This window comes from Talpa europaea, assembly GCF_964194135.1.
Source record: "Talpa europaea genome assembly, chromosome: 11".
Lineage (NCBI taxonomy): Eukaryota > Metazoa > Chordata > Mammalia > Eulipotyphla > Talpidae > Talpa > Talpa europaea.
Genome location: NC_140078.1, coordinates 59,333,205 through 59,347,597, shown reverse-complemented (window position 1 = coordinate 59,347,597; position 14,393 = coordinate 59,333,205). Strand labels below are relative to the sequence as shown.

Below are 14,393 nucleotides of genomic sequence, written 5' to 3'. Positions count from 1 at the left end.
CTGACCCATGGTGCAGGAAAACTCTTTTTTTAAAAGGATTCATTTGAATATAGTAACACCACTGAGTCATTTCTCTGCTCAAATTCTTCAGTGGCTGTCTCCTTCCGTGGCTCCTACTACTCCCAAATGATCTGGCCTGCCCTGAACTCTGACTATCTGCCAATTCCCTCCCTTTCTTCCCTTTCCTCTCCACACCAGCCAACTTGTGGTTCCTGGAGCACAACAAAAATGCTCCTATCTTGGTCTTTAAGCTCTCTGTCCCCCCTGCCCCAAAATCCACGACACTCGCTCCTGCGGTTCTTGTATATCATTGCTCTGCTCTTTCTAGGTCTCCCCTGCTGTATTTTTTTTCTTTTTTCTTTTTTCTTTCTTCCTCACCCTCCTTCCCACCCTCTTTTCCTCCTTTCTTTCTGTTGTCTGACTTTGTCCCCCTGAACATAACCCCTTACAAGGGCAACGGCAAGTTTTTAATTCTTTTGTTCGCTGCTAGAGCTGTGCTTGGCACAGAGCTGGCACTCAGTGAAGTAACTGAATGAATGAATGAGTGCAAGAATGCCTCATCACTCCCTGGGAGCCACACTCACCTGCTCGCATATAGCTCCTGTCATGGTGACTGGGAAGGGCCTGACATTCCCACGACCCAAGTTTTCACGCTTCCTCTGGTTGCTGAACAGCTTCAGCTCCCTCTTCTCTTCCTCATCCAGGGAGTTGCAATACCGGACCTGCAGAGGCACAAGGATGGCAAGGAGGAGGTGACTTGAGCATCTCAGGATTCCAGAAGTCAGTGCCTCAGAGTTTTCTCATTAAAGATGCTCCCATTTGGCTTTAGAGATCTTGTCTACACAAGCAGGCTTGGGCTATTGAAAGAGAATCTCTATGGTCAAAACAGCTTACGAGGGGCTCTAAACTCTGGAGCCCAAATCTTGGGCAGGTGAATGGTCCTGTAACAGTTCTTCTTTTTTTTTAGTTTTATTTTTATATTCCCCATACAACTGCAACCCCCTTATTTTGACCCCATTCCCTCCTGCCCCCCTCCCCTCCATAGTGTGTCTCTGGTTCATAGCTGTTTGTTGATTTTGATTTTTTCTTTCTTATAGCTATTCTTTTCCCCGGTCCCTTATTTAGGTTTTCTAGATTCCTGCTATGAGTGAGACCATCCGGTATTTTTCGTTTTCTTTCTGGCTTATTTCGCTGAGCATGAGCCCTTCCAGCTCCATCCATGTTGCTGCAAATTGCATGTGTTTATCTTTTTCGAACGCTGAGTAATATTCCATGGTGTATATGTACCACATCTTCTTGATCCAGTCATCTATTTTTGGGCATTTAGGTTGCTTCCAAAGCTTAGCTATTGTAAACAGTGCTGCTATAAACATAGGGGTGCAGGTGCTCTTTGGAATTGATGTTTCTGTGTCCTTTGGGTAAATACCTAGGAGTGGAATTGCTGGATCATATGGAAGCTCTATCTTTAGTAGATTGAGGAATCTCCACACAGCTAAAAAAAAGAAAAAAAAAGGAACTCTCCTGCATTGCTGGTGGGAGTGCAAACTGGTTCAACCACTATGGAAAGCTATAACAGTTCTTTATCTTACTCCCCCACTCTGCTCACCATGCTAAGACCCTAATCATCAGGGACAGCTCTGATGGGAGTCAACATCTGGGAGTTTCTCCTGCTTTCAAATTGACTGTGAGGTTCTATGACTATCATTTTCATGTGCCCATGGAAATGATCGTTGACAGCTCAGGACAGCACCCAACATATGAGCCAGAACAGCTGTCAATGTGTTCGTGGCTTCTGTTCCCCAGCTCCTTTTGGGGAAAGGGGGAACCAAAGGCTTGGCAGTTGGTTCAGGGGGTACCTGGGTTGCTTCACACAAGTCCCTGTATGTGCAGGAGAGAAAGGACTGCCTTCTGGGCTTTGGCCAATGTGTCAACTCACATAAGAAATTTTACTTTTTGTTAAACACAGAAGCACAGAATTAAAAGAGGAACATTACAGACTTTCCAACTCAGTATTTCCCATTCTCTCCCTTATTTATGCATGTCTTGGGAATTTTGCCATAGTCTTGAACTATTATTTACTTAGTAAGATTTCTAAAATTGACTTCCCCACCCCCCCTTGAATACTTTTACTGAAAATGAAAACAAATTTTGTCTATAAATAGAAAACCAGTATCACCTGCAAAACTAGAAGGTGGCCATAAAATAATGAGAACAAAACTGCCTTGATAGGTTCTAGCTGATGACTTTTGTTTGTGACATGATGATTTTTAATGCTGTTACTTAAAAGTGAAGCTAGTATGAGTGAGGGAAAAGTGAGCACCAAATCACAGTTTTCCCCTCGACTAGTCACTCTTTCAATTATGAGGAATGAAACACAATTTAAACAGGAGCAACTCTCTCATTATGTGGTTTTGTTATAGGACAGGGAGAAGGGCAGCCCAAACCCCACAAACCTGCCTATTCTACATGGGTTCTGCCATCCGCCGCATCAACACAAAACACATGAGACTAATGGGAAGGATCTTTAATAAAACTAGGAAACAATACAGGTAAGGCAAAGAGTCTAGTTTCTAAATGAAGCACCCAAAGTTACCCGTCCCCTCGTGGGTAAAAGTCCATCCATATGGGATCGGCCCAGAACAAGGCCCCAAAGCCTGCTACAAGTCTAAAGCATCTTCCAGTGGGGACCCACAGCAAAGGGTCACAAACAACCGGACAAGCCCGGAAGGAAAAGAGCAAAATCAACATCAAGATAAAAGCTGCCATTGTCCCCTCCCCATGGGTCTCACCCACATCTGTGTCACCCAGTCCACAACCAAAAGACAAGCGCAGTTTCTTCACGTGTCTCTAGGCTCCATGCGCCTCCTCCAGCTCTCCTTCTGGCTCCATCCTGCTTCCTTCCTCAGTCTCTTCTGCAGCTTCTCCTCTTCCTGCTCAGCTCCACCCTCCCTTGGGAGGGGCAGGGAACCTCCCCCTTTCCTGGGGACCACCCTGTTACAATCCCCCCTTTTAATTTTTATTCCACCATATCTATAGTGGCACAGATCTCATGGTGTAATTTTAGGAGACAGTTTTTTTTTCAGGGTTACAATGTGTGTAAGAGAAGCAACAATTAGTCAGCAGCATTGTCCATGAATGTCCAGTATGAGTTTTATTACTTAAAAATAGTCCATTATCCAAGTCAAAAGAAAAAATTTGGAGCATTGGCTAAAACAAGATAGCAAATATATCAAAATCACAGGGAAAAAATGTTAAAATGGTTCAACTTATGTAAAACACAAATTTTCTCAACCTTGATCCCAAACTTTAACAGCATAGTGAAAGTTTGCAAATTAAATTTACTTTTAAACCATTTTTCCTATTTTTGCATAAAATTACAGGGCAGAAAATAACAGCAATTTTTTAGCTGGCTTTGTTGAAATACCCCATATAGGATCAGAGCGAACCGGTGGCATCCGGTCGATGTAGGCTTCAGGTACAAAGTTGGTCTCATCAGACTCCACCTGGGCTTTCCTCTTTTCGAGGGTACCAGGGAATTTTTGTTGGCCGGGTTGTCCAGTCCTGCCAATGGAGGCAAGCTTCCTCAAGGTTCCAGAGACCTCCAAAGAAGGTGAGGAAGCTTGCCTCCATTGGCAGGACTGGACAATCCGGCCAACGAAAATGCCCTGGTACCCTCGAGAAGAGGAAAGCCCAGGTGGAGTCTGATGAGACCAACTTTGTACCTGAAGCCTACGTCGACCGGATGCCACCGGTTCGCTCTGATCCTATATGGGGTATTTCAACAAAGCCAGCTAAAAATTGCTGTTAGTTATTTCTGCCCTGTGATTTTTATGCAAAAATAGGAAAAATGGTTTAAAAGTAGATTTAGTTTGCAAACTTTTGCTATGCTGTTAAAAGTTTGGGATCAAGGTTGAGAAAATTTGTGTTTTACATCAGTTGAACCATTTTAACATTTTTTCCCTGTGATTTTGATATATTTGCTGTCTTATTTTAGCTAACGCTCCAATTTTTTTTTTCTTTTGGCTTGTATAATGGACTATTTTTCAAAATGTAAAACTGTCATACTGGACATTCATAAACAATGCTGCTGACTAATTGCTGCTTCTCTTACACACATTGTAACCCTAAAAAAGACTGTCTCCTAAGACTACACCCTGAGATTGTGCCACCATAGATATGGTGGAATAAAAATTAAAAGGGGGGATTGTAACAGGGTGGTCCCCAGGAAAGGGGGAGGTTCCCTGCCCCACCCAAGGGAGGGTGGAGCTGAGCGGGAAGAGGAGAAGCTGCAGAGGAGACTGAGGAAGGAAGCAGGATGGAGCCAGGAGACCTGGAGGAGGCTCATGGAGCCTAGAGACACGTGAAGAAACTGTGCTTGTCTTTTGGTCGTGGACTGGGTGACACAGATGTGGGTGAGACCCGTGGGAGGTGACAATGGCAGCTTTTATCTTGATGTTGATTTTGCTCTTTTCCTTCCGGGCTTGTCCGGTTGTTTGTGACCCTTTTCTGTGGGTCCCCACTGGAAGATGCTTTAGACTTGTGGCAGGCCTTGGGGCCTTGCTCTGGGCCAATCCCATTTGGATGGACTTTTACCCACGAGGGGATGGGTAAATTTGGGTGCTTGATTTAGAAACTAAATTCTTTGCCTTACTTGTATTGTTTCCTAGTTTTATTAAGGTTCCTTTTCATTAAAGTCTCCTATGTTTTGTGTTGATGCGGTGGATGGCAGAACCCATTTAGAATAGGCAGGTTTGCGGGGCTTGGGCTGCCCCTCTCCCTGTCCTATAACAGATTGACTTTATTTACTACCATACCCATGCACGACGTGGGGTCATATACCCAACGTACTTCAGGTCCTAGTCCTACCTCCTGTCTTCCTTTACAGCACTCTGGGCATCAGAAAAGGTTAATGGATTTGCTCAGAGGGCATGTCACACGGCTGGTAAGAGGGAAAGCTTTGAACTAAACTGTTGCATTCTGATTTGAAAGCCAGCACAACTGTATATATCAAAATTGTCTTATCTGGGCGAAAAAGAAAATGATCAACTATTTACTTTAGAATCACCCTTTGTCTGCAAAAGGGTTGTGTCAAATGGGCCAAAGCAATCCACTGGGTCATATGTAAGGAATTTTCACCAACAGGAAGAAGGAATTTGAATGGTCTCTTTTCATGAAACCACAGTTAACTGTAAACAGAAGAAACCATTACAAGCAGAGGAGAGCAGATCACTTTCCTGTATCAAATAAGTCTTCATGTGGCAGTCCCAGAGAGAGAACTGCAATGACCTGCACAGCCCAGAATATTACCTTACGCCGCTGACATTTTATAGACACGCTTTTAAAGAAAGGCACACCCCTCCTGCTTGTAAAAACCCGCATTTTCACTTCCAAATTAGTTAACTGGGCATCGGGTTACAATGCTTGCACTCAGCTTTAAAGGAGAAAGCATTATTTATATTTGTTTTAGGAAGTCTGAAATAAGCAACAGGAAAAGGGAGCTGGACTCTTTCTAGGCAGCTGCTTCAGTTTTTCAGCTTTTGTTTCACTTCAATTTATTTTTGAGCCTTTTGTTGTTTTTTATTCAGGTGTGGGAATATAAAGATAAGGAAGGCATTCACTCATTTCCCCTGGATGGAGCTTGAGGTAGGTGCAGTCGGTAGAAATTTCATGTCTACCTAGAGAGGTTCAAGGGGTTATGTCTCCTTTTGGTTTAAACTGATGCCATTCTTCAAAAGTGAGGTGGGCAGTTCAATTCCATAGGATGACTACTATTTTTAAAAACCAGATACTTAAGCATTAATTTGTAGTTTACAAATTTAAACCTTTCCAGTGTGACAATCTCTCAAAAGCATATTTACTAATTTTCCTTTCTGATCCACTTGACTTCAAAGATAAGAAGTGCCCTCGTCCAGAGCTGTGTCTGGGTTCAGAACGAGCACAGCCTGCAAGCTTTCCCTTCAATAGTACAAACGATGACCCTGGCAACTCAGATGTTAAACAATAAAAACCCAGATGTTCAGAGCTGCAAATCTGGACATGTAACTTTTATTGCAGCATAACGTGGAAAACTTGCAAACTCATTTAATATGAAATGATGCTGAAAATTCAAGAGAGTCACAAAGTTTTTTCAGGTTCTGAATTGGCCCAAGGAATCTCAATCATCTAATGTACTTAGGCAACCAGCACATTCTTTTTCAACTGAGAAAACCTGGACTTGAGCTCTAAAATTTTAGTGCGCCCTGGTTATCCCAAAATAGCTTCTAGTGCCCGGCACAGAGGCGAATCCAGTCCATAATGAGATTCTGCTTTTCGGTAACTCTCTCCCGAAGATGTCCAAGAGTTCCTTTTGGCTCCAATTAAGGAGGCTAAAACCTTAAACAAATTACCAGAGTTTTTCTTTGGGCATCTCACTGATCACAGCATCTTGATAATGAAAATGATTCACAGAAGGTTCTAAGGGAAGTCTTCACGAGCCCCCACTAGCCCCTTACCTCATTGTCGTGCGGTGGCAGCTGGTGTAATAGCTGTTTGATTCGCAGTTTCTCTCCAGGACTGTTGACATAAGGAACTTTCTCTTCCGGGAGACAGCTATAATACTGGTGAACCTGATGGATGGAAAGAACACAGATCACTTGCCTGTTACTCAAAACCTCCTGCCCATTCGCACTTCCTGGGAAGATGCCTCCCATAGCAGGCAGGACACAGTCTACTTCCCGCTGTCCCCACCCTTCGTGGAGCGCAAAAGCATAAGAGTTTCTTCTGGCAGAGACATTCATCCTTATAGAAGAGTCAGACAGATCAGCTCTATCTTGGCACTTTCCCTCTACGGGACAAGTAAAGCCAGCAAACTTTCCTAGAAAAAAGAGAATTCGGCAAACAAGCTGGTGAACCCGGAGGGTAGGGCTTTCTCAGCAGGCTCCCGGAGAGCTGACTTTACCATTTTCTGTTAGTCTCCAGCATGCTATGTGTCTCCGGAGCCAAAGGGATGTGTCAGCGCCTGCCTCGGCACTGGAGTCGAAGCCAGCCTTTGACTCAGGGAAGTCCTGGGTACCTCAGCCTCCACCTACACTAAAAGCCCTCCAGGTGTTGAGCTCTCTGTAGGGACAGGGAGTAGTTCACATCTGTCAGAAAGAAGAGTCACTAAATCTGGGATACAGAGCGTGTAATTAAAAATCACCAATGACATGAGTACTTTTACACATCCTAGAATACTCCTGTTTACAACTGTTAGAATATATTCTTGCATTTTCTGGGGCTCATTCAACCTGAACAGTGACTTGGGAAAGCACCAAGTATTTAATTTTATCTGAGAAAAGAAAACAGTATTCTATCATGCAGCTGCATGTAAAACTAGGGGAAGAAAAAATTAACCAAAGGAGAAGGTAGGATCTTACCTAGGGAGGTAAAAAACAAACAACAACAAAAGCAACAATCAACTGAAAAAACCCACAAACTCCGAAGATGACATCATGGAAAACACTTTTCAACTATCTCTTAGCATCATGAGAAATGAGGCATGCATGCAACAAGATGGAGAAGACAGAAGGCTTGGGGCACTAAATTCATCATATTCATTACAGTCCACGAACTTGTGTAATTCCCTTGAGTTTAGGGAGCTTTAGAACATGAACACATGTTTTGGGAATGTTGGAGTGCAGAGCTGTGAAGGCTCTGTCTACTTTGATCTCCAGGAACAAAGTCAAAATTGTTCCAAGGAGGGGAAAAGGTTTCGCCGTGACAAGATCTTAAAAAAAAAGTCAAAGCTATCTCTATATGTTCTTAACAAATGACCGTAACCACTTGCCAGCATGTGCATATCATGCTCTTAATCAAATCCCAAAGACAAGCATAAACAGACTTCCTGTCACAGCCGTGCTGGCGTTCCAAGGGCAGGGCCTCCGCAAACTGCTCTCTAGAGCACCTGGCAGGAAGCCCCATCCTGGGATGGGAAGGGATGGCTCCAGGTTTTGAAGGCAACCCACAGACTACCAGCACTGAGAAGAAATGAAGCCCAGATCATGAGTTTGTAGAAGCTGGCAATGAGCCCACAGAGGCTGGCACACCATTTCATGCCCAGGACAATCAGCACACCATATGCTTCCTCAGGTAAGCACCAGGTATAAAGCAGCCCAGCCTCTGAGTCTCGGGGAATGGACTTTGCCTCCCAACTCAAAGGATTGCGTATAGAAAAGTCTTGCTGTAACATCATCTTCTCATTCTTACGACTTATTATAAAGACATTAAGGATAAATGCTAATATGAAATGAATCACTGTAGGTGCTTGTTAATGAAGAGGCTAATTTAAGTTCAATTGACCCTCCTCGCAATCATCTACGCACACTTCCCCCTTCTGCTGAAAGCCCAGAGCAGAGAGATTTCTGAAAGCCTTTCTGAAGCAACAGCTGGAGCCAAGGCCTCCTCGATACTCCCTGAGGCTGACCCAGGTAAGAATGTTCTCTGCACCTTTTGCATCACAGCCAGGTAGCTCTGAATCCCCCCAGTCATGGCTCTGCCATTTCCCATCACTACATTTCTGAGCAAATTACAGAACCTATCAGAGTACCCCTCATATGTTTGGAGCAATTAAATGAGAGTGGAGGCAAAGCATTTGTCTCTCAAAAACAGTAAGTAACATGTATATATGGGAATGAGTATGTTGTCCATTCTGGCAACTCCAAATGAACAATACAGATGCTTCCTGGCCTTCCTTCTATTTTAACATGCAGGGCCACACTGGCAGCTCACAGAGTGAGATCAAATCCTGGGAGCCACCACCGGTCTTTGTCTAAACAAGAAGGTTGCAAGAAGTAAAATGCTTTTAGCTTGTTTGCTTTCAGGAAGAAAAAAAAGGCAAATTATAATAAAGGTGTGGTGTTTCTCAAGAAGCCCATTAGCAGAGTAAGGCCTCAGGAGGAAAGGGACCTGTCGCTAGAAGGTGATGGTAAGGGATTTCTCAGCTCTCAAAGCCCAGTGTTCTCCTCTCGTGCTCTATTCTTCCTCTCGGCAGATCTGTTTATCTTCTCAAAGTTTAAGGTTTCCTGCAGTACTTGAGATTACACACCTCAGTTCAAGAAAGCAAGTCCAGTTCATGGACTAGCAATCTCAATTCCAAATTCCCCAGAGGGATCTCAGATCACTGCATCTTCATGCCTGGAGACTGGATTGGTCAAGTTTTACACTATTTCAAGATTGGAGGGTAAAGGAGCCCCAAAACGACATGACTGAGCTAAGGTGGAAGCAAAACTGTAGGAATATTTGGGTTGCCAATAAATGTCTTGATTTGCTGAGGTCCATCTCAAGGACTCTGAATTCTATAACTCTTTTTTTTTTTAAAGATTTATTTATGCATACAAGAACCAGGGTACAGGCCAGAGATGAGGGGACAGGTGAGAGGATCCACCAGAGACAGAGTGGGGCACAGAACAGGCAGACTGACTGAAATACACTGCTGAGGGGAGCAGCGGGCGAGACAGGAGAGGTCTGCCTTGCCATGTGGGTTTCTCCCTGGCCAGCCGGCGATTGAACTTGTGCTGCAGAGGCTGCAGATTGCTTCATAGTATGGTGCTTAACCCCTTGTGCCACCAGGGAGGCCCAAGGACTCTGAATTCTAAAGTCAACAGAGGCAGTAACTACTTTTTGGGACACAGCTCTGCCTATCCTGGCTAGATACCTTATTTTGTCTTGTATAGTTCAAGCCCACTGGTCACCACCACTGAAAATGTATCTTTTCTCCCAATAGAATGTGTTAAAAGAGTTTCCCACAAGGCAACCAATAATTTGGTGGATAACTTGAAAGCTTACCTAGTCAGTGAGATTAAAGCCATTATTAAAGCCACCAGGTGAATATTAATTAAAAACCTACCAAATCACCCCCATGTAGCGTGGCAGGTGATCTGACTTGTTCTGTGGAAGGAGAATGTGTTTGGGCCTTCACCTTTCCCAATCCTCCTCAAAGCCTGTTAAAATTTAGAAACAGAAAGAAACCCCTCATGTTGGCTTCTGTATCTTTCCTGGTGTTTAGGATTTGTACTTTCCAACCTCTTCATTGAGCATAGGAGACTAGCAGATGGATGGGAATGAAGGAGAAACCCCTCTCATGAATTTCCAATCTGTTTCTGGCTGAACAGAAATGCGGCGTGCACTTTCCTCTGGCATCCTCCATAATAAAACTACTGTATAGCCCAAAACAAACACCAGGAGAACCAACGGTAAAGGAAAAATATTTAGCACATTTTTGACACTACAAAAATTAAATTTGGCACCAACCTTGAAAATCCTGCAGATTGCTCATTGTAGTCCAAACATGTTTCACTTGTAAATTTTTATGAGTAAATAAGCAATTCCAATAGAATTTGCCAATGATCATTAACAAGCTATTACCTGACGTGCCGATAAGTTAATGTTCCTTCTGTGTGTACTGAGTCTATTTCTCCAAAACCAGTTCTGTTGGCTCTACTGGAAACTTTGCTCCATTTCAATATCCCCAGATATAGGTGCCTGTGATTCTGCCCTGGTGAAGCCACTTTAGGCCCATTTCCATAGAACAAAAGGGAACTTGAACACAGTAAACCAACTATGAAAATGAAATAGCTGAAGGCCTTTATTTAAGGTGTTACTCCCAGCAGCGAGGTTTGGCACGGGAACTGTAGTCTGTGTCAGACGGATTGTCAGAGCTTTAGTCAGTGTGCAAATACTGTCTACAAAGCAAGGCCGCGCCCAGTTTGAAAGACTGGGCTTGTTACAAAGAACTGCACACTTGACAGCATTTCTGCCTGGGCAGAAATGGAAGCCAGAGAATTGATGACTCCAATGCTGAGAAAAAAAGTCTGCTAATAAAAAAAAAGTGGGCAAAGCACTTTATTTAGAGCGGTGGTTCTCAAATGTTAGCTTGTATCAGAACCATCTAGAAGGCTTGCTAAAGTACAGATTTCTCATTTAGTAGGCCTGGGTGGGGTCTGATAATTTGCATTTCTAACCACTTCTCAGGTGTACTCCAGGGACCACAATTTGAGAGTTTTTGCTCAAGTGCTTTCCCTCAACAACTGAGCCTGGGAAGTTGCCAGGAAAATGCTGGGATGTCTATTTGCTCTAAGAGACCCAGGAATAGTAGGAAAAACTTGTTCACTCTCACTCAATTGTGCAGTTGTCTCCTTCCACACCTACATGTATACTTAAGAAGGGGGTCCCACCAGCTCTTACAAGAATTCCTAGGGCAAAGTGCTCATTTTTGAGGGTTGGGGCATTTTCCATGTCAAAATATTCCTATTTTATTAGAGCTAAAACACAACAATGAGGTCAAACCTTCTTGGTTGATCTCAGAATCAATTGGCATTAATTTTCTAAATGAAGGAAAGGGTCAATGAACACATTTATTTACTGAATGACTTTTAGGTCTGAAGTGTTTTTAAGTAAGGTACTTGTGAATCTTCCTCACATTCTGGAAGTTATATTAGGTTGACTATCACTAAAAAATTGGCAGAGCCACCTTTGAACTTGGTTTGCTCAACCTGCCCCCTCTGCCTTAGCTTTTCATGGATTCCTGGTTTTAAGACAATAAGAGATAAAATGAAGAGGAAAAAACTAATAGAAGAATAACAACCAGACGCCCAATATGGCAAGGCCACAGAAATGAACACATCTTCCTGTTACGTTCTCTATACAATCAAGAACATGTGGCCCAAAATGAACTTTTACAGTAAGTAAAAAATTATTTAGTCCAAATTAAGCAATCTTTCTATGATACCATGGCATAGTGGTATGAGGAATTGTGGCAGATGTGAGCAGGGCGCTGCTCACATCCCTTTCCTTTTTCTTCTTTAATAAAAACAGTATCATTTTGTTTACAGCATCAATCTGCACAGTTAAAAATATTTCTGTAACTCCCTAGTTGCTACATGTGATCATGTTAATAAATACTGGCCAATGACATGTTAAGGATGTGACTTTTGGTAAAGCTCTATTACAGGAGGTGAAGTAATTGGCAAATGCCCTCTTTACCTGTTCCTCCGCCCTCCTGTTTCCTGTCTGGATGTAAGTACAATGGCTTGAACTCCAGCAGCCATCTTATACCATGAAGTGAAATTAAGTAGGGGAATTATTTATTTTATCATCGAGCAACTATACCAGTTCTGGACTGTCTATCTTGGAATTTCTTTTACCGGTGAAACAAACAATTTCTTCATTAATAGTCTCAGTTACTAGGAAATGAATGCAATTCATAATACAGTTCTGAAACAGAGTTAAAGCAGGGGGCTATAGTGAGTCAAAAGGACAGTGGCCAGTAGAAGACCATCACTATGGGTTCTTCACCTGCATATGCAAAATTGCAAGGCTACTTGGGCTCAAGGAACAACAATGGGGTTTATTTAAAAAACATGGGCAAACAAAGAGTTCTTAAGGCCATAAGTGGCAGGTTATTTTACCCCAGATTGTGTACATAGTCTCCAGAAGTTCCAAACAAAAGGGTGCTCACCCAACATGGCGCTGTCCCACCAATGAGGGCCTGGAGCTCGTGGCTGCTTGGATCCAAGCAGTGGACCAGGATCCAACTCACCGCAGCTGGAGATGCTCACAGAAGGGGCTGCTGAGATGACACTGCAGCAGCCCACAGCAGCTGTCTGAAGGTCAGGACGGATAGCAGTGGATGCTGGACCACACAGCAATGGAGGTGGTGGCAACGGGAGGTGGTAGCAGATGATGAGGAGCAGTTAACAGCTCTCAGAGGTGACCCATTCACAGGGTGCTGGTCACTTGTCAACAGTGCCGCACACCAACAGCAAACAGCTCTTTGAGGCACCAGGCCTGAGGCCCTAGGTGCTCTTTTTGGGTGATATCAAAGGCAGACCAGAAGGTGGGGGCCGCTGGCCTCTGCAAAGCTCTTCGGCTTTTCTTTTTTCAGAGGCCGGCTGCTGAATGATGCTTCTTTCTTCTTTGGAGAGCAGGAACAGAGTTTCCCTGCAATTGAGTGCAGCCATCTGGCTCCCGCCCTGCCTTATATCCTCTTTTAGGGCCTCCCACCTTCAAGTCTGATCGGACTGTTTTCAATCCTGTGACCAACTGGACCATAACACCAATCAGCTCATAGCTCGTACCTGACCTGTCCATTCTACAATCCAGGCACCAAATCCAGAGGCCTCTCTACTGCCTGCAGCTGGAGGGGGCCACAGTGTGGGAGCTCGCCCGGGGGGCCCCACACTCTTTCTGTAGCCCTGACCTGGGGTGGCATGGTAGGGGAACCATTCCCATCTGCCATCACTGCTGGCCTCTGCTGTGGCCTGAGCCCCAGTGGGAACACTGGTGGTAGCAGTAAAATGTCTCACCTGCTGCTGCTTGCACTGCCTGCAAGCAGCTTCTAGGGCCAAGCACCAGAGTCCTGGTCTGGTTTCAGTTCTTAACTGTTAGCATATTCCACAATCACTTGAAGTCCTCATTAAAAATTATTCACATTTTCATCCCTCTGGGTTCTGAAAGGAGCCCAGCATTTTGCTTTCCTAGTGAACAACACCTCACGCCATGTCACGAGTGTAGTGCCAGCAAGGCTCAGAGCAGGTTTTCCGTGATCCAGGCAGACGGGTAATGGAGAGTCTTGGAGCCCTCCGTGGCTTCTTCAGGCTTTTAATGATGTCCTACACCATTTATAGTGAGGCGACCAGGTGCAGGACAAGCTGGAGGCCTGAGGGCCAGGAGGCTGGCAGGCCTCCTAGCCCCCGGCGAATCGTCACTCTTTCCAGCTACTCTGGCCTTCTCTTGTGGTCTCCTCACTGGGCTCCACTGTGCTCTGCCGCACAGTTTCTTCTAGGCTCAGTCTCAGCTCAGGCGTGCCCACTTATGCATGCCCACACCATACCCCGGGTACCCGCCATCAGGCACGCATGTAAGACCACAGGTGTCGATCACAGAGGCTAATGGCAGGAGGGTGGAAAAAACCTGATTACTTCCACTTACCCTAAAAGGAGAAACTGGTCTAAGAGGAAGGGAAACAGGATTTCACAGGTAAAGGGGAAAATTCCTGATGTGTAATCTTCAATATGGGCAGACACCTTTAGCATGTTTTATAAAAACCCATCTTAACCCAGAGATTAACTAGAAGATTGGGCCTTTATTTCACATTCTCCCTCTCCTGCAGTTTGAGAAGCTTGGAATCTCAGTTAATCTGACTCAATTCAGGGTGGAAATATCTTAGAAGATGCCTGCGTCTCGGAAGACAGGTGCTAGAGCCAGGAAAAGATGCTGCCTGAATTTGCAGCACGTGGCGGGTTTGTGAAAAGCACATACTAGTTCCCAAATGGGAACCATCAGGTAGCATTACAGCTATTAGCAAGTGGTGATGAGCTGCTTCTCAGGGCCCCTTTGTTCTTTTTGCCCCTGCTTGCCAGAATTTCATTACCCAAGAA

At 44.3% G+C, this 14,393-nt stretch overlaps 1 protein-coding gene across 2 annotated transcripts in view; it reads right to left on the bottom strand.

The window, feature by feature from the left end:
- The window catches only part of PRICKLE2 (prickle planar cell polarity protein 2), a gene marked incomplete at both ends in the record, with an annotated part of 337,562 nt that overhangs the window by 47,170 nt on the left and 275,999 nt on the right, over window positions 1–14,393 (bottom strand). For both annotated transcript variants that reach the window (XM_084247477.1, XM_084247478.1), the window contains 2 exons: window positions 585–722; window positions 6,492–6,605. In XM_084247477.1, coding sequence (XP_084103603.1) covers window positions 585–722; window positions 6,492–6,605 — 252 coding nt within the window. The remainder of the gene's footprint in view (window positions 1–584; window positions 723–6,491; window positions 6,606–14,393) is intronic.